Below are 21,059 nucleotides of genomic sequence, written 5' to 3'. Positions count from 1 at the left end.
AGAGACTCCTTTGCTGGCTATTTGAAGAAATGCCTCAGGAAACTTGAGGCAGACCCACTCACCTGAGTTCACGAAGATGAAGCAGGTAAGAATCGCCATGTAAAATTCAGCCTCCATTTTCCACTTAACGACTGTTCATGCTTTGCTTGGGGGAAAAAAAAATTCTCCCAGATAAGAGAAGCAAAGACTAGGAAGGAAATGTGCCTTCATGGTGGGGGGAAAAGTCAGTGACGAGCACTTCCTCCTATTGAATTGTTTGGGGGAAGTTTTACACCAGTTGTCCTTTTGTCTGTTTCCTTAGAAAGAAGGGATTATGATTACTTCTCTCTTTTTTTAATGTTGAAAAAAATCCCAGCCCCCAGGAGCAGAATAAAATGTGTAAGTTTTCTTCTACCATCCCTTTGCCACACGACTAAGCTCAAGAAGGAAGAAAAGAATTGTAATCTTAGGTAATTCAGTGTTCCTACAGCATTACATCTCTTCAGGTGATGTGATTCTGCCGAACAAACACCAACCATGTAATTTATGAGGGTCTGTGACAAGGGATATGAAGACATAAACATGTACTGTGTGTATAATGATAGCTGGAAGTCTATCGAGGAAAACCACATAATGATGGCAGTTCTAGATCATTATCACTCAAGTGATGACAATACTACGTTTTGAAATCGCCATCTCTACTGGGGAGAGGCAGACTAAAATTACACCCATCACACTGTTGACTGCAGGCTTTCCTTAAAAGATAATGGTCTCTTTCCAAATAAGAAAAAAAAGCATATGCCTTACTCAACATGTAGTATTAAGAGTAGTTTATTGGCAGTAGGAAACAAAGTCAACATAGCTGCATTAAAAATTCATATGTGAGCAGAACATCTAGTGTTTGCTGAGTGTAGATTGTTTTTTAAAACTTTGTCTCTTGAGGATTAAATCGTTTCAGAGATTTAAGGATATCCATGGCAGCATCCTTTTAAAGAACCACTGGAAATGGGACAGGTTACATCAATTTCAAAGGCATCTGCCTTTTACTGGGAGAGAGATTTTAGGTAGACATTGTATTCAAAAATTCTTTCTTAGTAAAAGAGAGACAAGTATTTAAAATTCTTAATATATCGTAGTTGCTACAAATTTGTTTTTCCCTTTGAAAGTAAAATGACTCACAATGTAGAAATACAGTGGATAGAATTCTGGAGCAGAAACCACCTCTGTGTTCAATAGTAGAGAGTAAATACATATATACCCAATGACAATCATTGTGCTCTGTAATTGTTTGATAGGAGGTACTGATAAATACACATTTAATAGGTAATATTTCAAGACACATTTCCATATAAAATAGTTACTGCTTTTGATTTTTTTTCAAAAACACAGACTTATTTGTTAAAAATCCATCATCAATCACTTGCAACTTTAGCGGCAAGATTCTGGTAACTGAGAAGGAATTAGCACTTAAAACAGGAATAGTTTAACAACTGACAGTCCATTCACAAGACAGATTTTGCAAACATTAAAGCATCTAAACACACAATAATAATTTCTTCAGCAGCTCTTCAAGGTATCATCTGATGACATATATTTCATACATATATTCTGTGTGGCAGATAGTCAATACAGACAAAACAAATTCCTCCTTAGCAGTGTGAGAAATCAACCATACCTCCATCAGCAGAGGACCTTCAAAATAATTTAAGGGATGCTTACAAGTGCATTCATATACACAAGAGGCTGGAGGACTTGAATATGTTGCCATCTTCCACAATCCATGCCCCGACTTGGCTTCATGGCTTCTCTTCCCTTCCACTGCGGGAAGCTCCTTCCAGAAGCCTTGAGTGGGTAATCAGCTAATCACCCCTAGAGATCAAAGGTCTGGTAAGTCTTCAGAGAATCACTGGACAGTTTCTGCTGAAAGTCTGCTCTCGTACAGGCACAGAGCGTGATGCACAAATTCATACTGCTCGCTGGTTTGGACCATTCCACCCCTGCAAGGAAGAGATAATATAACTTATTGCTAACATCCCAGCATCTCAAGTAACACAGAGACCACACTCAAGTGAAAGTGCTGTGCCAAAGACACACAGAACAGTTGGCATGGTAATTCTTTTGTTGTCCCTCTTTCCTATGTCCAGATGACCTGATTGATGATTTTAATATGCTAATATATATGAAGGGATTAACACAGTGTCTGCTACACAGTAGGCATTTGATTAATTTAACCAACATCATTACTGGGGAGGCAGTACAGCCTTGTGGTTAAGTACTTGGACTTTGGAACCAGACTGTCTGAGTTCAAATCCCTCCAATGCCTAGTCTTAGCGAGGGCAAATTGATCTTGGGCAAGTTCCTTAAAATGCTTTTGTCTCAGTTTCATCGGCTATTAAAGTAGGAGAATAACGGGATTATTCTCACAGGATTATTGCTAGGGTTAAATAAATTCACTTCTATTTGGAGTGTTAGTATTACTTCTAGGGTGCCTTATCATTCTTCATATGTTATACGGATTTATGCACTTGGATTTGATTGATGTAGGTTTACTGAACAAAACTGAACTGTAAAATGTTGCTCTTTCTACAAGTTAAAAGAACTACCTTGCAATGGTTTATTTGAGTATGTTATGTCCGTCTAGTCAAGGCTATGGTTTTTCCAGTGGTCATGTATGGATGTGAGAGTTGGACTGTGATGAAAGCTGAGCACCAAAGAATTGATGCTTTTGAACTGTGGTGTTGGAGAAGACTCTTGAGAGCCCCTTGGACTGCAAGGAGATCCAACCAGTCCGTTCTGAAGGAGATCAGTCCTGGGTGTTCTTTGGAAGGAATGATGCTAAAGCTGAAACTCCAGTACTTTGGCCACCTTGTGCAAAGAGTTGACTCACTGGAAAAGACTCTGATGCTGGGAGGGATTGGGGGCAGGAGGAGAAGGGGACGACAGAGGCTGAGATGGCTGGATGACATCACTGACTCGATGGACATGAGTTTGGGTAAACTTTGGGAGTTGGTGATGGACAGGGAGGCCTGGTGTGCTGCAATTCATGGGGTTGCAAAGAGTTGGACACGACTGAGCAACTGAACTGAACTGAACTGAACTAATGGGGAAACAGCTTTTGGGTGTGGTGTGCTGGGTATTTAAACACAATAGCAGGAGATCCTTAAATGAGTTGGAAAAAGAGAATTGGTTCTTGCTTTTTCCCCCTTCACTATCATCACTAGTTATTCCATGTACCATATGTTTAAGATTAGTGAAGGTCTAATCTTCACTAATTAGAAGGTCCCTAACTTCATGAGAAGTAATAACACTGCTCCTTATACATTTATACATAAAGGAGGTATATTGAATTTTTTTTATAATGGTTCCTTTACCTAGCAAAGCTACTATAGTTGTATAAATGTTATTTTTCCTGCTCACTGAGTAACTGCATCCCTATTAGTAACTATGTGAAGTCTTATAAAGTCTACATAACTCTGTAACCAATACTACAACCAATTTTAAACTTATTAATTCTTCCCAGTGGCTGTTGTTACCATTCAAAATAATTGTGTTTAGGACTTTCAGCACTTCAACTTTAAAAATGAGGTATATTGCCTCACTATAATGTGACTTCTAGTTAATGGTAATAACTAAAATTGGGCTTATATCTAGGTTTACTTGCCCACTTCTATAAATATAAGCTTACAAGGTATTAAAAGCAGTAAGATTTCACTCTCTTAAACAATAGTGTTAAGTTAGAAACACTTCATCCTTCAGAACTAACACTAAACAGGTCAATCAGTTCAGTTCAGTTCAGTCGCTCAGTCATGTTTGACTCTTTGTGACCCCGTGAACTGTAGCACCTCAGGCCTCCCTGTCCATCACCAACTCCTGGAGTCCACCCAAAGCTATGTCCATTGAGTTGGTGATGCCATCCAACCATCTTATCCTCTGTCGTCCCCTTCTCCTCCTGCCCTCAATCTTTCACAGCATCAGGGTCTTTTCCAGTGAATCAGCTCTTTGCATCAGGTGGCCAAAGTATTGGAGTTTCAGCTTCAACATCAGTCCTTCCAATGAATATTCAGGACTGAGCTCCTTTAGGATAGACTGGTTGGATCTCCTTGCAGTCCAAGGGACTCTTAAGAGTCTTCTCCAACACCATAGTTCAAAAGCATCAATTCTTCGGCACTCAGCTTTCTTTATAGTCCAACTCTCACATCCATACACAACCACTGGAAAAACCATAGCCTTGACTAGATGGACTTTTGTTGGCAAAGTAATGTCTTTGCTTTTCAATATGCTGTCTAGGTTGGTCATAACTTTTCTTCCAAGAAGTAAGTGTCTTTTTATTTCATGGCTGCAATCACCATCTGCAGTGATTTTGGAACCCAGAAAAATAAAGTCAGCCACTGTTTCCAATGTTTCCCCATCTATTTGCCATGAAGCGATGGGACCGGATGCCATGATCTTAGTTTTCTGAATGTTGAGTTTTAAGCCAACTTTTTCACTCTCTTCTTTCACTTTCATCAAGAGGCTCTTTAGTTCTTCTTCACTTTCTGCCATAGGGTGGTGTCATCTGCATATCTGAGGTTATTGATATTTCTCCCAGCAATCTTGATTCCTGCTTGTGCTTCCTCCAGCCCAGCGTTTCTCATGATGTACTCTGCATATAAGTTAAATAAGCAGGGTGACAATATACAGCCTTGACGTACTCCTTTTCCTATTTGGAACCAGTCTGTTGTTCCATGTCCAGTTCTAACTGTTGCTTCCTGTTCTGCACACAGGTTTCTCAAGAGGCAGGTCAGGTGGTCTGGTATTCCCATCTCCTTCAGAATTTTCCACAGTTTATTACAATCCACACAGTTAAAGGCTTTGGCATAGTCAATAAAGCAGAAATAGATTTTTCTGGAACTCTCTCGCTTTATCAATGGGATGCCCAAATGATGTACTTGGTAATAGAGAGGTAAATACATGATTTTTTTGGCAACTGCAACTCATTGGCAGAAATATATCATCATTGCTTTTCTATAGAACTGCACATTTTGTTGTACTAAAGGCAGCTCTCTGGTCAAAGTGTTCCTTGATCCTAAGTCGACAACAGGAGTGGCCAGCTGAGGTGATGACTTTTCTCAGCTGGACGATGACATCTGGGCACACCCCAAAACAGCAGGTGTCCGGAAGATGCTGGTTTTGACTGTGAGGCTTGGGAGAGCCAGCCACAGGAAATATTGAGGCCGCTCTAGGGAGTTGAGAGGTACCTCCCTTCCTTTGGCATCTGCACAGCTCATTAGGCTCCCTCCTTAAGCTGCAGACAGTCTATAGAGCCTTACAAGTGCTCAGTCTCCTGGACACTGGTCTGTGAATTTCCTCTCACCATTTACCTCACTTTGAGACAAGATTTTCCCCTTCTTATATGTTCCAGTGAACATTGGTATCTACATGTCCAACTGTTGAATGAATGAAGGTGAAGACTAGGTTTAATCACCATCTTACCCCAGAAAAGTCAGCAGCGTAATTTTAATGCTTGGAGTATACTTACTATCACATTCTGTTAACTAAGTCAAATGTTGTTTCTGCCAGTGAATGTGGACAAGATGTGGAAGCAAATTCATTACCTGCAAACTAACAAAACTCTTGTGGATATCAAGGCTTAAGGGAGGTGTATGAAAAGTGAGGTTACTTCTCACTTGTTTTGAAAAATAAAAGGGAAAGATTCTCCATCTGAGGGATCCTCAGAGGGCATGCATTCCAACTGCCAACAAAATGTCGCCTTTCCAGGAGGGAGAGGTCTACATGGTAGATGGTCAGCTAGTTTCTGCCAGGGAGTAGTTAGCCTTTGCCAAAGTTGGCAGGAAAACTTTTGAAGACATCAGAATGAATCTGCTCCTCTTTAACTTTCACCCGCCCCACTGGTCAAACTGAAATAACCCTAAAAGCCTTAAGGTTCCTCTTAAGAGTCACACAATAGCTCTCTAAGTGTTGGAAAACAACCATCAAAGTCCTGTAATCTTTTCTTCTCTAGACTAAACATCCTGTGGTCACTCAATATTTCTATGCAGCCTGGTTTCCCTGTCACTCCCCAGTCTAGCCTCCTCTTTCCATAGGCTGTTTTATCAAGTATGACCTTCTTAGAGTGTTGTGTCTACTCTAGATGAGATCAAGTCAGTGGGAATATTTCCTTCTCTAGCTGCATGTTATAAGCCAAAGAGTCTGCTTCTGCAGGTGCACTGGGTAGAAAGATCCTGCAGTGCCTACCGAGTGCCTGGTGCTCGGCAAGTATTTTAGGATATTGAGTTAAGGTTTGGGTTAAAGAAAAAGCCCACAGGATGATTTTTGAATGTGGAAATCACAGCTCTCTTTCATTCTGTACTTATTTTTTTCAAACTTAGTGCAGAACTTTGTTTATTCCTATTCAACTTGTTGGTTTCAGCACAAAGTTCTTATTTACTGACATCACCATTTCTATCATTCAGTATATTAGCCTTTATTTCTCATCCCCTAACTATCTGGTGTCTCCCAGATAGTTAACAAGCATGCCTTGTGTCTTTTTATCTGTCATTTATAAAGGGGTAGAAAAAGACAGGGCTAAGACAGGGTCTTGACTACAAGTAATTTTATATCATGTGATATACTAATTCCATTTCAAAATTATTTCTAACTAGGTTTTAGGTCCTTTGAGAGCAGGCATGATGTTACAGTTTATGCATATTTGCAAAAGTGGAAAACATTTACTAGTCTGAAGTAAATACTTGTCAAGTCGGTTACTGAGGCCAGGCTGTCTCATGTAGTATGAAAACATATAAGCTCTAGGCTAAAAGAAGGGAACAGGCATCACAGAATGCATTAACTGGAAGTTGACTCAAAATCAGGAACTCATTACAATCATCTTTTAAAATATTATTTCCAATTACATATATTGGTATGTAGAACACTGCTGATCTTTGTAAGAACTTAAATTCTAATAATTTAACCTGCAGGTTTTATTTATCCTGATATGGGACAAATACAGTCTTTTATAGGCTGACCATAGTGCCTAAAACAAAATATATTTATGGAATAAATGAACATAGCAAGATTAATCATGAACCCTTAAGACAGCCCTGTACTAATTCAGCCTCCAGGAGAACTCTGACTCAGATTGCAGGGACCTTTTGGGTCAGACAGGGCTCCAAGGACTTGCTGAGGTCTGGATCTATATTACTGATGTAAAGTTTCTGAGAAAGCTGGTTCTTAAAGGTAAGAAGCAGGAATTCTCTTTTTATTACTTTAAAAGGCATCATCCAACATTTTCTTTTTATTACATTAAAAGGCATCAGTCAGTTCAGTTGCTCAGTCATGTCTGACTCTGTGACCCCATGGATGGCAGCACGCCAGGCTTCCCTGTCCATCATCAACTCCTGGAGCCTACTCAAACTCATGTCTATCCTGTCGGTGATGCCAACCAACCACCCCATCCTCTGTCATCCCCTTCTCCTTCCACCTGCAACCTTTCCCAGTATCAAGGTCTTTTCCAGTGAGTTGGTTCTTTGCATCAGGTGGCCAACGTATTGAGTTTCAGCTTCAGCATCAGTCCTTCCAATGAGTATCCACGACCGAGTTCCTTTAGGATGGACTGGTTGAATCTCCTTGCAGTCCAAAGGACTCTCAAGCATCTTCTCCAACACCACATAAAAGGCATAAGCAAACTCAATTATCAAGGCACTAAATAATCCTTGATCTCCAACAGATCATAGTTAAAAACTCAACCAAGGTTAAGATTTTTAAAGTTCCATGGTGATCAAGATGATGCTTCAGTGGAGAAAGGCTGTCATCAGTGAGGCAGCATGCCAAAATCACCACCATTACCCAACATACTGTATTTAAAGCACTATCTCTCCTTGGAGTATCCTGTTTATATACAAATCTTTTCCTGGGGGTATAACACATTAAGGTACAATACCTATTGCCAAATGGGAATTAGATTATCAAAAATGAGTAAGTGCATATAAAAGCAGGGCAAGGCAACCCAGTTAACCATGAGAGTCATTGTGAGTTTGAAAAAACTTGAGATGCCAGAGCATCAGGTTCATTACCAGTAGGGGCCAAAGAGCGTTAAGAGGTAAAAAGACATCATACACTGTTGTCAAGACAAATTGTCTCCACCACTTATTAGCTGCTTTACCCTTATTACATAATCTTTGCTGCACTGTTTTCTCAACTGCAAAATGATGAGATAATCATCTAACCATACCTGCTTTATAGTACTGTTGTGAGATATAAATGAACAGTCCATTTAAAAATATTTATTACTCTATAGCTAAGCACTTGAAGATATCATAGTGTTAGCTATTCTTTGGTGCTATCTGGTCAAACAGGGCTGGATGATAGGCTATGGAATGAGTCCTCTGAGGACCTTACAGAACTAAGAGCACATCGGGCAGAAGACTGCTCTGACAAACTGCTCAGCCTGGGCAAGCCTAGATGTGCTTAGTTGCTCAGTCATGTCCAATTTTTTGTGATCCTTTGGACTGCAGCCCACCAGGTCCGTCCATGGGATTTTTTCTGCAAGAATACTGGAGTGGGTAAGCCTAGATGGAAAAATTCAAATATGTTTTTAAATATGAACCAGCCTAGAAGTCACCTTCTAGTGAAGTCACCTACAGTGGAGGTAGATGACCTAGTAGAAAGAAGGAAGCCTGGAGTCAGACAGATTCAAGTTTGAATCCTTGCTTTTGAACCTACCAGCTACACACTTTTGAACAAATCACTTATTCTATCACAGCTGAATTTCCCTGACCTGTAAAATGAAGTTAACGACAAACCTCATTAAGATCGTGAGGATTAAATGAGTCAGAGCCTGTCAACGTCTAGCCAAAGGCTATTCACAGAATTCCCAGGAGCCCAGGTTCTACCACAGTGTCTGTGTGGGGAAGGAGGGTGTCCTTAGACTGGTTCCTAATTCCAGTTTTGACCAAAGCATTTCTCTTTACTCTTTCTTCTTAAAATTATTGTTATTGGTTTTCCTTATCAGTGTTTTGTGGAAGATTTTGTCTTCCTAATGTTTTGTTTCCCCCCCAAAAGTTTAAAAACCCCTGGCATGGCAAAGAGTGTTTACCTAATAGGCTTCAAAATTTGCAAGGTTTAAATGAGATAATCCATAGAATGCTTAGCACAGTTGTGAAATGAAAACATCTCCTGCCATATAAATAAACAAGAAATATCATAGCCAACAGCAATTTCTGGCCTCCAAATGTGAATGAAAGTGAAAGTGTTAGTCGACCTCATGGACTGTAGTCCACCAGGCTCCTCTGTCCATGGAATTTTCCAGGCCAGAATACTGGAGTAGGTTGCATTCCCTTCTCCAGGGGATCTTCCCAAACCAGGGATTGAACCAGATTCTTTACCTTTTGAGCCACCAAGGAAGCCAAATGTGAATGAGGGCTCCTAAAACTGTGACCTAGCCAATCCCCCCACCTCACTCCCTGCCCCACTGAGGAGCTGGGGGGAATGCAAGAAGCAGCTATCTACCACTCCTTAAGATGAACAAGGAAACAGGATTTGGCCCCAGATAGCTGAGGTGCATAATAAAGGAATGAATTCAGTGAGCCCAGAGGCTTGCAGGTAGATATAAGAGATGTGGGTTCAATCCCTGGGCCAGGAAGATCCACTGGAGGGCATGGCAACCCACTTCACAATTCTTGCCTGGAGAATCCCATGGACAGAGGAGCCTAGTGGGTTACGGTCCCCAGGGTCACAAAGAGTCAGACATGACTGAAGTAACTTAGCAGCAGAGGCTTGCATCTTCTTATACATAAATTGCTAAATTCCTTAACTTGATATCTGATCTTTGATGTTCGGACTACCTGCTCCCTTTGTTGTAAACTTGTATATAGCCTGACTCCCCCTTCTACCTTCTTGGAACAGTTTTCTCAGAGCTACTGAGATTCTGTCTCTGTGGGGCTGGGAGTCCTAAACATTCCCACATAATAAAATAACTATCTACTTTCAGGTTGTGACTGTATTTTTTAGTGGACACAGTGGCCATCACTCAGCGAGTATTAAATAAATGTCACATATTCTATTTCATATTCTTTTGGTAAATGCTTGGTTAACACAAACCCTTAGGGTGATCATGCACCTGGTTTGCTTGGGACAGACCCAGTTTACTCCTGCTGTCCTGGTCTAATTATTAATAAAGCCTCCTTTTCACCCTCAGAAGTATGTTGGTTTAGACAAACTATCTTTTCACTCTAATTATGCCCCATTTCATGCTTTGGAAGAAAGTCACTTCTATTGCAAAAATGGTGTTGGGTGCAAGGCTCTAATTTCTTTGTGGCCACAGAATATGAACAGTGTGCTTGGCCAGGCCAGAAAGAACTCAGACCAACTGCTCTTCCAGAAATGTCAGATAACTCAAGTCACATCAGCCCCGCCAAACACAAAAATCCATGTCATCTTGGTCTCCGTGCACAAAAGCACGTAGCCATGTCAGCAGAGAGTAATCTCAGGTTAGAAGGGAAAAAACTATATTTTTTTTTCCCCTTTGCTCCTGGGAGGTTGTGTTGGAAAAAAAAAAAAAAAAACCCTGCCAGATGCCCAGGAGAGAGATTTGGTTTTTAACATGTTAAAATTGTGACCTTTTGTGACTATTAACTCACACATACAAAGAGCAACAAGCCTTTCCTGCTGCACCGCCCAGCGCGTATCCGGTCTAATCAGTAGACAGAAGAAATTCTGCAGCAGTGACTCATTTCTGGGCTAACAATGGAACTGACGCTCCTTGGCTTTTTATTATTTTCGAATCTGGAATTCTTTTGGTAAAGTTTGGTACAGTAAATTTAGAACGAAAGGTGTGGATGATAATGTGCCTCCTGGGTAAAGCTCCGATAGCTTGGGCATGAGTCAAATACAGCTAACGTTTGGAGCTGAACTCGGGGTATCTTGGACAGACGTTTTCTCCATGTCTAAACACCATGTCATTTCAAGGACTGAGAATGTAAACTAAATGTTTTGATTGATTCTGACCAGGTATTTTGAATGTGGACATTTTCTCTACAGAGTATGTCCACATTCCCAAAATACCTGGTCAGAATCAATCAAAACATTTAGTTTACATTCTCAGTCCTTGAAATGACACAAGTCAAATGATAATTTAATGCCCTAGCAGATCTTGAGTTCCCCATATTTTTTTTTTTTCCTTAAAGCTGGTCAATTTTCTTCTGAACATCCAGGTTAACACTCAGTTGAATCCTAGCTGAGAAGAAGGAAAAGGTTGTCCTGACAACCACTTGGAAGATTCAGTTAGCGTAATCTGTTTTACAAGAGGACATCTTGTTACGGCCTAGGAACTGTGATGTCAAGGAAATCCAAACCAATTTTTAAGCTTTATCTTCAAGTGTTCTTAAAATAAGTAAACTAAAGTGTCCAATTCCTGATCTTCCAATGAGATTGTTGAAATTCACTAATTAAGGGGATCTCTGTGATGAGTCGGGATTGTAAAAGGATATGGCTCAATGCAAGACAAAAGTTAGTTAAAAAAAAAATATACCAAGAGGTGGAAATTTTAGCTTTGGAATTATTTTAACCAAGTTTTGGAAACAAAGAATTTTCTGGGGACACATATTAGCAAAGGAAACTGATGGCATATGTATTCCTCCTTTTAGGTTGTTATAGTTTAAAAAAAACCATCAAACTAAAGTGATTAATCAAAACATTTAAACAATGATATGACGCACACTGGAAGCATTTTTCTATCCTGTCTGGGAAGCCGCAAGTAAGGACTTTGGATGTCATTACAATTTAAGGTCCCCAAGGTAAGGATGTACAAAGACAACTGCAGATTTCACTACTGACTCTCAAAAGGGAGGATTAGACAGATTGTTTCCTGTTTCTGGGGAAGGAAAAAAGGGGGGAGAAGGGGAAGAAGAAAAAAAAAGGCTTTGAGATCACAAATTATTTTATGTGTTTCACTTCCCAAACTCTGTTTTCAAGTTCTTCCAGAGTCCAGAGGTGCCAAGTGGGATGAAAAGAAATACAATGAGGAAAAAATTGCCTGACGTCAGCCTGCAATGGAGCACATTCCTTCCCTCCCTGCCTAGATGTCTTCTGATGGTCACATATGGCTCCTTAGTCATTCTCCATATGCATATGAGGCGGTCTCTGAGTATCCTAGGCCATTTTATTACTATGTATTATTATTTCTTTTAAAGGACAAATATCTCTCATACTCAATGTGTAAATGACCTTCCTCACTATCTCATACCACAAAAACATTGTATGAAGTGAAAGCTGCTCAGTTATATCTGACTCTTTGTGATCCCATGGACTATATAGTCCATGGAATTCTCCAGGCCAGAATACTGGAGTGGGCAGCTCCTCCCTTCTTCACAGGATCTTCCTGACCCAGGAACAGAACCCAGGTCTCCTGCATTATAGGCAGATTCTTTACCAGCTGAGCCACAAGGGAAGTCCAAGAATACTGGAGTGAGTAGCCTATCCCTTCTCCAGGGAATCTTCCCAACCCGGGAACTCAACTGGCGTCTCCTGCATTGCAGGCAGATTCTTTACCAGCTAAGCTACCAGGGAAGCCCAAAACATGGTATAAACAAGTCTAAATGAATCTCTTATAGCAGGCTCTAAATATGGTGAAATCTGGTTGGTTTAGCTTTAACAGCAACTGGAATTTTTAATTAGGTGGTATTGTCACAACAATGTAGTGATATCTAAATAAGATAATAAGGGCTTTCTAACCCACTCCAGTGTTCTTGCCTGGAGAATCCCAGGGACGGGGGAGCCTGGTGGGCTTCCATCTATGGGGTCACACAGAGTCGGACGCGACTGAAGCGACTTAGCAGCAGCAGCAGCAAATAATAAAATAGGATAATTTAAAGCACTATGGGATTCAAAGTATAACCATCAGGTTGAGGTCCATGAAATATTCTACTCTTAAAAAGAGATCTTTGGACCAGAAACAGGTTGGATACCTCTGACACACCACTTCTCCTTCTACATATGGAGACTCAGAGACCTAGAGTGACAAGTGGTCACACAGGAAATTAGGGGCAGAGCTAGGACAAGCTTCAGGCTCCTTGACATCTGCTCCAGCAATCCCTGCCATCTCTTTCTCTAGTTGTTGCCTGCTTCCCAGTCTCACCAGTGTGTGTGTGTGTGTGTGTGTGTGTGTGCATGCGCGCGCACAAATGCGCGGTCCCTCAGTCGTGCCTGACTCTTTGCAACCCCAAGGACTGTAGCCCATCAGCCTCACCTGTCCATGGATTTCCCAGGCAAGAATACTAAGCGGGTTGCCATTTCCTACTGTAGGGGATCTTCCCAAATCAGGGATAGAACCCCTGTCTCTTGTGTCTTCCTGCCTTGGCAGATTCTTTGCCACTGTGCTACCCGGGAAACCCTGAGATGCACCAGCCAGTGCTCTGTCCCAGTTGCCTGTTACCGACTTCATCTTTTAATCAAAATGAACACAGTGGCAATGAAGGAATGATCCATGAATGCACTTCTAAATAAAACACCTGTGGGTGCCCAGCACTGAATTTGAACTCCCATTTGGAAAAAAAGAAATCCTATTTTAGTTCAAAATATGCTCAAAAGTATTATTAATAGGAGAATCACAGACTCATGAATCTTCAGGGAGAACTATAGCATCTATTAATAGATGTTGCCCAAAAGCCAATAAAAATAATGTCTTGCCAGAGAATGAGGAATCCACCAAATGGCTTTGTCACTGTTGTTACACTGGAAGCATCCATTCAGCATAACACACTCATTTCTAAATCAGACCATTTGAATTTATTGCTAAAATGCAGACTTGTGATCTGAGTACAAATTGCCGATTTATGTTATCTTGGACAACAATGATCAAGCATTGTCATTTGTTTTTTGTTTTCTTTGGATTAGGTTTTTGATCCTACTCAATGCTCAGACTCTTGATTTATCAGTCATGTAACCCATCTCCAGTATCCAAATCACTGTTTTTCTTTGCTGTTAGCCAGGCCTTGGGCTTCTCAGAGGAGGCAGGTAAAAGTGGTGGGGGATAAACTATAAAGAAGATGTAGTGTCCAGCTTTGGATCACTAGTGGATAGAGGCTGCTGTTAAAAAGGGTATGAGAGGATAGGAAAAATCTGGTGGAGCTTGAACTCTGAAGAGTTCAAAATATTAGCTTTATGATACATTAACTCCGTCTTTCGTAGCCCTTATTATACTAAGCTAGATGCTCCAATTAGTGAGTCCTGCCCTTTCCTTCGGAGAAGGCAATGGCACCCCACTCCAGTACTCTTGCCTGGAAAATCCCATGGACGGAGGAGCCTGGTAGGCTGCAGTCCATGGGGTCCCTAAGAGTCGGACACGACTGAGTGACTTCACTTTTACTTTCATGCATTGGAGAAGGAAATGGCAACCCACTCCAGTGTTCTTGCCTGGAGAATCCCAGGAACGGGGGAGCCTGGGGGGCTGCCGTCCGTGGGGTTGCACAGAGTCGGACACGACTGAAGCGACTTAGCAGCAGCAGCAGCCCTTCCCTTTCACCTTTTTAATGGTCTCCTCCCAGGCTCACATTCCTCTGCCATCTCTAGTTTTCTCTTTGGCACCAAACTTTGGAAAGAACAGCTTATATTTATTACTTTATAACTTCTTTCCCTTTCATTTAGATAGTCTCGGAAAGTGTCATGTGGTCAAATAAATGTGAAAGAGTGCTTCAAGTAAGTGAAATGGATTACCATGCTGGGGGATGCTTTGTATCCTTTAACACTAATACTTTTTGTGACTATCCAGGTGGAGACGGGTTCTAAGAAACATAGTATACAGATTTTTTTCCTCAAAATTGAGAAACTTTTATTTATTTATTTATTTTTTGCCTGAATATAGGCTAATCTGTACTGTAGCTAATCTGACATGCAGCAGGTTCTCAGAGTTTAACTAATCATTAAAATGTGCCCTGAGGGACTTCCCTGGTGGTCCAGTGGTTAAGAATCTGCCTGCCAATACAGGGGACATGGTTCGATCCCTGGTCCAGAAAGATTTCACATGCCTCAGGGCAATGAAGCCTGTGCACCACAACTACTGAGCTTGTGTGCTGCAGCTACTGAAGTCCGCACACCTAACGCCTGTGCTCTGCAGGAAGAGAAGTCACCACAATGAGAAGCCCAGCCACCACAACTAGAGAGAGTCCTGGAGCAGCAATGAAGGCCAAGTGCAGCCAAAAATAAAATAAATAATTTTAAAAAACCTTTACCAAAAAAAAGAGGCCCTGAGAACCACAGTCTGGAAAAGTCTGTTAAGAAATCCATCTTTCTCTACCCAAAGCAGGGGCTTCCCAGGTGGTGCTAGTGGTAAAGAATCCACCTGCCAATGCAGGAGATGTAAGAGATACAGATTTGATCCCTGGGTGGGGAAGATCCCCTGGAGAAGGACATGGCAACCCACTCCAGTATTTTTGCTGGGAGAATCCCATGGACAGGCAAGTGGAGCCTGGCGGGCTACAGTCCACAGGGTCACAAAGAGTTGGACACGACTGAGGTGACTCGGCATGCATGCATGCTCCCCAGGCACCTGATGCATGTTCAGCAGTAACGTTCAGTAAATCTTTGTCAAACACATGAACGCGTGTGTGATTCAGGGGGACTGCTCGGAGCAGAGACCTGGGGTGAATGTTCCACAGCACATAGAATTCACACCCACTTACAAACACCCACCCTGAAATATCCCTTGACAGGGACGACTCCATCGGTTTGACACGTTCAGTCACATCAGCCTCTCTCCCTGTGCTGGGGAAGACCCTGTATTGATTTCATGCTCTGCTGTCACCATCTTGAAAGACTTAATCATTTTTTAAGATAGGGCTCCACATTTTCATTTGTACTGGTCCCCGCAAATCAGGTAGCTGCTCTTGCCAGAGGTGTCTTCTGCCTCTCACCTTCGCAGTGCACAGAGCTGTCTGGCAGTCTCTTCAATGGCAGAGCCTCTTCTGGGGCCCTCTCTTCAATTCCCCTTCATCAAAACCTCAGTTCTGAATGCCTTCCTGATGTGTGGACTTACACTGTCTAGCTAACATACCCTAAGCTGGAAAAGGCTAGGTCACCCTGTTTAATGTGCTAATAGCCAGGAAGATATAGGGGTTTCCCTGGTGGCTCAGAAGCTAAAGAATCTGCCTGCGATGCAAGAGACACGGGTTCAATCCTTGAATTGGGACTATCCCTTGGAGAAGGGAATGGCTACTCACTTCAGTATTCTTGTCTGGAGAACCCCATGGACAGAGGAGGCTGGTGGGCTATAGTCCATGGGGTCTCAGAGAGTTGAACATGACTGAGTGACTAATACATACACACTTCTCACCTCTCAACTCTAGGCTCCAGAAACTTGAAAAGAATAGCTCTTTAGACAAAAAGATTGTCTCTCTAATAGTAGTGTTTTAGACATTTGCCACACAGAGATATTTTAGGCACCGTCTATAGATAGATATTTTGGAATGAGGCAACATCTCTATGTTCCTCATATTATATTAAGACAACTGCTGAAAATATCACTCTATTCATGAAACAGCTGTCCTTCATGTTAACCACTGTTTTAAAAATTGTGGTGTCACTGCATTTTTCATTGACGAAGAATTTTCAAAGAGCTATGTTTTTGTCTAGAATTTTGCAATAAACATATTCCAAAAATGTATTTACTTTTAATCAAGAGTCATACCTTGAGTTAGAAATCAGAAGTCTCAGATGCCAAAGAGGTCTACTTTGTCAGTTTTCTTAGCTAAATGTTATCAGACAAGATATTTTATATCTTGAATTTTTTGTTTACTTATTTTTAAAAAATGAGGCTAAAGAGTATCTCTTTTCTGACTCTTGGGTTCATTTTTGAAGTTAAATGAGATGTGCTTTGAAGACCATGGTGGAATGGCCATGCTTAAATAAATCTCTGTAATTAATAGCACATTTGGGAATGTCTGAAGACACACTCCAAACTGAAGGTAAGGATGACCACAGAGACCAGGATTGCAGACAGGTTTGAAGAACTGATGAAGAACAATAAGCTGGAAGAGCAGGAGGGCAGACATTCAGATTTTCTAAAGCCAGTTTTCCATTTACTGGCATAAGGTTAAAACGTGGTCAACAGCAGCAGTCACCTATAAATTGGGAATTTTGAAAAGAAATATGACAATAAATGGATGAAATAATGAAGCAAGACACAAGAAGTATTGGAAGAAGTTGGATGGGGGTCAAAGAAAGGAGTGAGGTTTTCTGTTTTGCTTTTTATAACAACTAAGGAAGTGCAAACTGTACTCATTTCACATGCTAGCAAAGTAATGCTAATTTTTTTCACATGCTAGCAAAGTAATGCTCAAAATTCTCCAAGCTAGGCTTCAACAGTATGTGAATCTGAGAACTTCCAGATGTTCAAGCTGGATTTAGAAAAGGCAGAGAACCAGAGATCAAATTGCCAACACCCATTTGAACATAGAAAAAGCAAAAGAATTCCAGAAAAACATCTACTTCTGCTTCATTGACTTCACTAAAGCCTTTGATTGTGTGGATCACAATAAACTGTAAAAAAAGTCTTCAAGAGATAGGAATACCAGACCACCTTACTTGCCTGCTTAAAAATCTGTATGTAAGTCAAGAAGCAACAGTTAGAACCAGACATGGAAAAACAGACTGGTTCCAAATTGGGAAAGGAGGTATATTGTCAAGGCTGTACATTGTCACCCTGCTTATTTAACTTATATGTAGAGTACATCATGCGAAATGCTGGGCTGGAGGAAGCACAAGCTGGAATCAAGATTGCCGGGAGAAATATCAATAACCTCAGATATGCAGATGACACCACCCTATGGCAGAAAGTGAAGAAGAACTAAAGAACCTCTTGATGAAAGTGAAAGAGGAGAGTGAAAAAGTTGGCTTAAAACTCAACATCAAAAAGAGTAAGATCATAACATCTGGTCCCATCACTTCATGGCAAATAGATAGGAAAACAATGGAAACAGTGACAGACTTCATTTTCTTGGGCTCCAAAATCACTGCAGATGATGATTGCAGCCATGAAATTAAAAGACATTTACTCCTTGGAAGAAAAGCTTTAAAAAACCTAGATAGCATATTAAAAAGCAGAGACATTACTTTTCCAACAAAGGTCCATCTAGTCAAAGCTATGGTTTTTTCAGTAGTCATGTATGTATGTAAGAGTTGGACTATAAAAAAAGCTGAGTGACAAAGAATTGATGCTTTTGTACTGTGGTGTTGGAGAAGACCCTTGAGAGTCCCTTGGACTGAAAGGAGATCAAACCAGTCAATCTTGAAGGAAATCAGTCCTAAATATTCATTGGAAGGACTGATGCTGAAGCTCCAATACTTTGGCCACCTGATGTGAAGAACTGACTCACTGGAAAAGGCCCTGATGCTGGGAAAGATGGAAGGCAGGAAGTGAAGGGAGCAACAAAGGATGAGATGGTTGGATGGCATCACTGACTCAATGGAAAGGAGTTTGAGCAAGCTCTGGGAGCTGGGTGATGGACAGGAAGCCTGGTGTTCATGGGATCACAAAGAGTTGGACATGACTGAGCGACTGAACCAACTAATGTTAATCCTGCGAAGGAAGGAAGGCAAAGAAAAGACTTTCCAAGGAAAATTTCAAGGAGATGATCTGCTTCATAAACAACAGAAGCAGCTGTTTAGGATTTATGTAGAAGGGATCTTGATGAATAAATCAGTTAGTATGATTTTGAGACATGTATTGGCAGTAATTCAAATCCAAGGGGTAGGGAACCTATAGAGTATAGATCAGCAGAGAAGTGGAATGTTTTGAAACTCCTACCTGGAGCAAAATACAAGCCTTGTGGGAAGACCTTGGTATTGATGGCAGGCCAAGGCTAAATTTTCTGCCTATTTGCTTTAGGAAGGAAGGAGTCGATGAGAGGAGGCCTTGTGATATGGTTTAAAAAATGTATTTGTGATTTTCTTCAAAGTTAGAGGACAATTTGGTAGACTTGACAGAGTAAAGTGACTGGGAAGTAGAAACCAAGGTGGATGTCAGGCTACAGAAGCAGGTAGGGGAGGAGCGATATAGGGGTGGGTGACTAGACAAGATCTAAGAGGCATAAGAGCCTAAACAATGAACAAACCAAGCCCCCTTTTTTCAAGGTGTTGTTTCAAATAAAGTCAGATCCAGTGCGTGGATATGAACTGGAGTCCCTAGGGATCTGTGGGTCCCATGAAGGAGCCTTATTTACAGAAGCACAAAGCAGAAGAGATTAAGGTCACTGCAGGAGCAGCTCCAGGCTGAGTGGGTGCTGTCCCTCACTCTCTAATGTAGGGTCCCTCTTCTTGGTGAAGGTAGGTCCCAGAGTCTGATGAATCCTATTCCAGTTAGGGTGGGTAGTAGTGGATAGAAACAAGGCGGCTTCAGGAAACTGAGACAGTAAATATAAGAGGAGGGGACAGAGAATTGGAGCTGATCTAACGCACAAACATTTTTGGAAGCAATTACATGTGAGGCTTCCCAGGTGGCGCTAGTGGTAAAGACAGGAGAGACTCGGGTTCTACCTCTGTGTTGGAAAGATCTCCTGGATGAGGGCATGGCAACTCAATCCAGTATTCTTGCCTGAATCCTATGGACAGAGGAGCCTGGTGGGCTACAGTCCATGGGGTCACAAAGAATCACGACTCTTTGACTGAAAGTCGCGACTGAAGCAACTTAGCACACATGGAAAGGCAGAAGTGGGGAAGAGGGTAGAGAGAGGGGAAGAAACCTGACTAGGGGACTTCCCTGGTGGTCTACTGGTTAAGACTTCCAATGCAGAGTGTGTGGGTTCAATCCCTGGTCAGGGAGTTAAGATTCCACATGCCTCACAGCCAAAAAACCAGAACGTAAATAACAGAAACAATATTATAACAAATTCAGTAAGAATTCAAAAAAAAAAAAAAGAAACCTAGACTAAGTGTTCTACTCAGTACATCACAGGTGTAATCTCATCTTACTCTTACCACAACCCTGTGGGGTATATATTATTATTTCCATTTTACAGATGCATGCCCAGGTTCTCGCTGTATCTATTGATAATAACTGTGGCTAACCTTGGTTACATGCTTATGTGCCAGCCACTTTACAGATTACCTTTTAATCCTTATAAAAACATAAGAATTAGATATTATTATTACTTCCATTTTCCAGATGAGAAAATCAAGGCAAGGAGAAGTCCTGTAACTTGCCCAAGGGCACACAACCAGGCAATGGTGGGAGCCAGGATGCAAAACCAGGCAGTTTGTTTACAGAGTCTATAATTGTAATCACCATGGGTAACTGGCTTATTAAAGCCAGTCAGAGTTAAGAGGAAAAATAGAGGGAAGATACACTTACAAAGATGGAGAAATGATTATTTAAAAGGAAAGAAAGAAGGATAGCAATGAGGAAGGAAAACCTCATCCTGAAAGGGAATTTGAATGTTTAATTTTTAGAGACCAGAGAGGCTTTATTGATGATTTTAGTAATAATGAAGATGACAGTAACAAAGTGAACATCTATTGGAAGGCTTCCTATGTGACTTTATATCTATTTTCTCATTGAATTTTCAGAGTAATTCTTTTGTCTGTATTGAAATTGCAGGACCTAGTACAGAGTAGCAGCTCAATAAATATTTATTGCGTGACTCTTAAAATGTGACTTTTGTGGTCTCACTTTTAGGAAACTCTAGGTCATAGGGCTAAATTCCAGGAGGCTCAGCTTCTGTGACTCTCGTGTTTTATTACTTCACAGCATTTATCTATCTGAAGTTATCCTGTTTATTTCTTTGCTGTTTATTATCTCTTCTCTCTCACTGTTAGCATGTAAACTCTAGGAGAGCAGCGCCTCACTCATGTTGTTTCAGTACTTGCAGCATCCAGAACAATGCCTTGCAGGTAGAAGGCATTGTTGAAGTTGATACACACTTGCCGTATGAATGAAGAGAACCCACAGCTGAGCTCTGGGGACAACTCTTCTCCCACAACAGCACAGTGAACTCCAGAGCAGGCAGGTCCTCTGCTCATGTGATTGCAAGCATCTTCCTCTCTGTGCCTGTTTTCAGTGAGCATCTGTTCACTTTCTCGGTCACTCACCTGTCATTCCCTCAACTATTCATTTC

The 21,059-nt window shown here is 41.2% G+C and overlaps 2 protein-coding genes across 6 annotated transcripts in view; both read right to left on the bottom strand.

Moving 5' to 3' along the window:
• PTPRB (protein tyrosine phosphatase receptor type B) overlaps positions 1-501 on the bottom strand; it is a 126,591-nt gene extending 126,090 nt beyond the window's left edge. The window contains exon 1 of the mRNA XM_070789279.1: positions 63-501. Within this exon, the coding sequence (XP_070645380.1) occupies positions 63-117 (55 nt within the window). The 5' untranslated portion in view covers positions 118-501. The remainder of the gene's footprint in view (positions 1-62) is intronic.
• A 293-nt stretch (positions 502-794) lies between these two features.
• The window catches only part of PTPRR (protein tyrosine phosphatase receptor type R), a 274,630-nt gene continuing 254,365 nt past the window's right edge, over positions 795-21,059 (bottom strand). For all 5 annotated transcript variants that reach the window (XM_070789282.1, XM_019960806.2, XM_070789283.1 and 2 more), the window contains one exon: positions 795-1,976. In XM_070789282.1, the coding sequence (XP_070645383.1) occupies positions 1,883-1,976 (94 nt within the window). In that variant the 3' untranslated portion in view covers positions 795-1,882. The remainder of the gene's footprint in view (positions 1,977-21,059) is intronic.

Source organism: Bos indicus, chromosome 5 (genome assembly GCF_029378745.1).
Source record: "Bos indicus isolate NIAB-ARS_2022 breed Sahiwal x Tharparkar chromosome 5, NIAB-ARS_B.indTharparkar_mat_pri_1.0, whole genome shotgun sequence".
NCBI classification, from domain to species: Eukaryota; Metazoa; Chordata; class Mammalia; order Artiodactyla; family Bovidae; genus Bos; species Bos indicus.
This window is presented reverse-complemented; position numbering and strand designations above follow the sequence as displayed.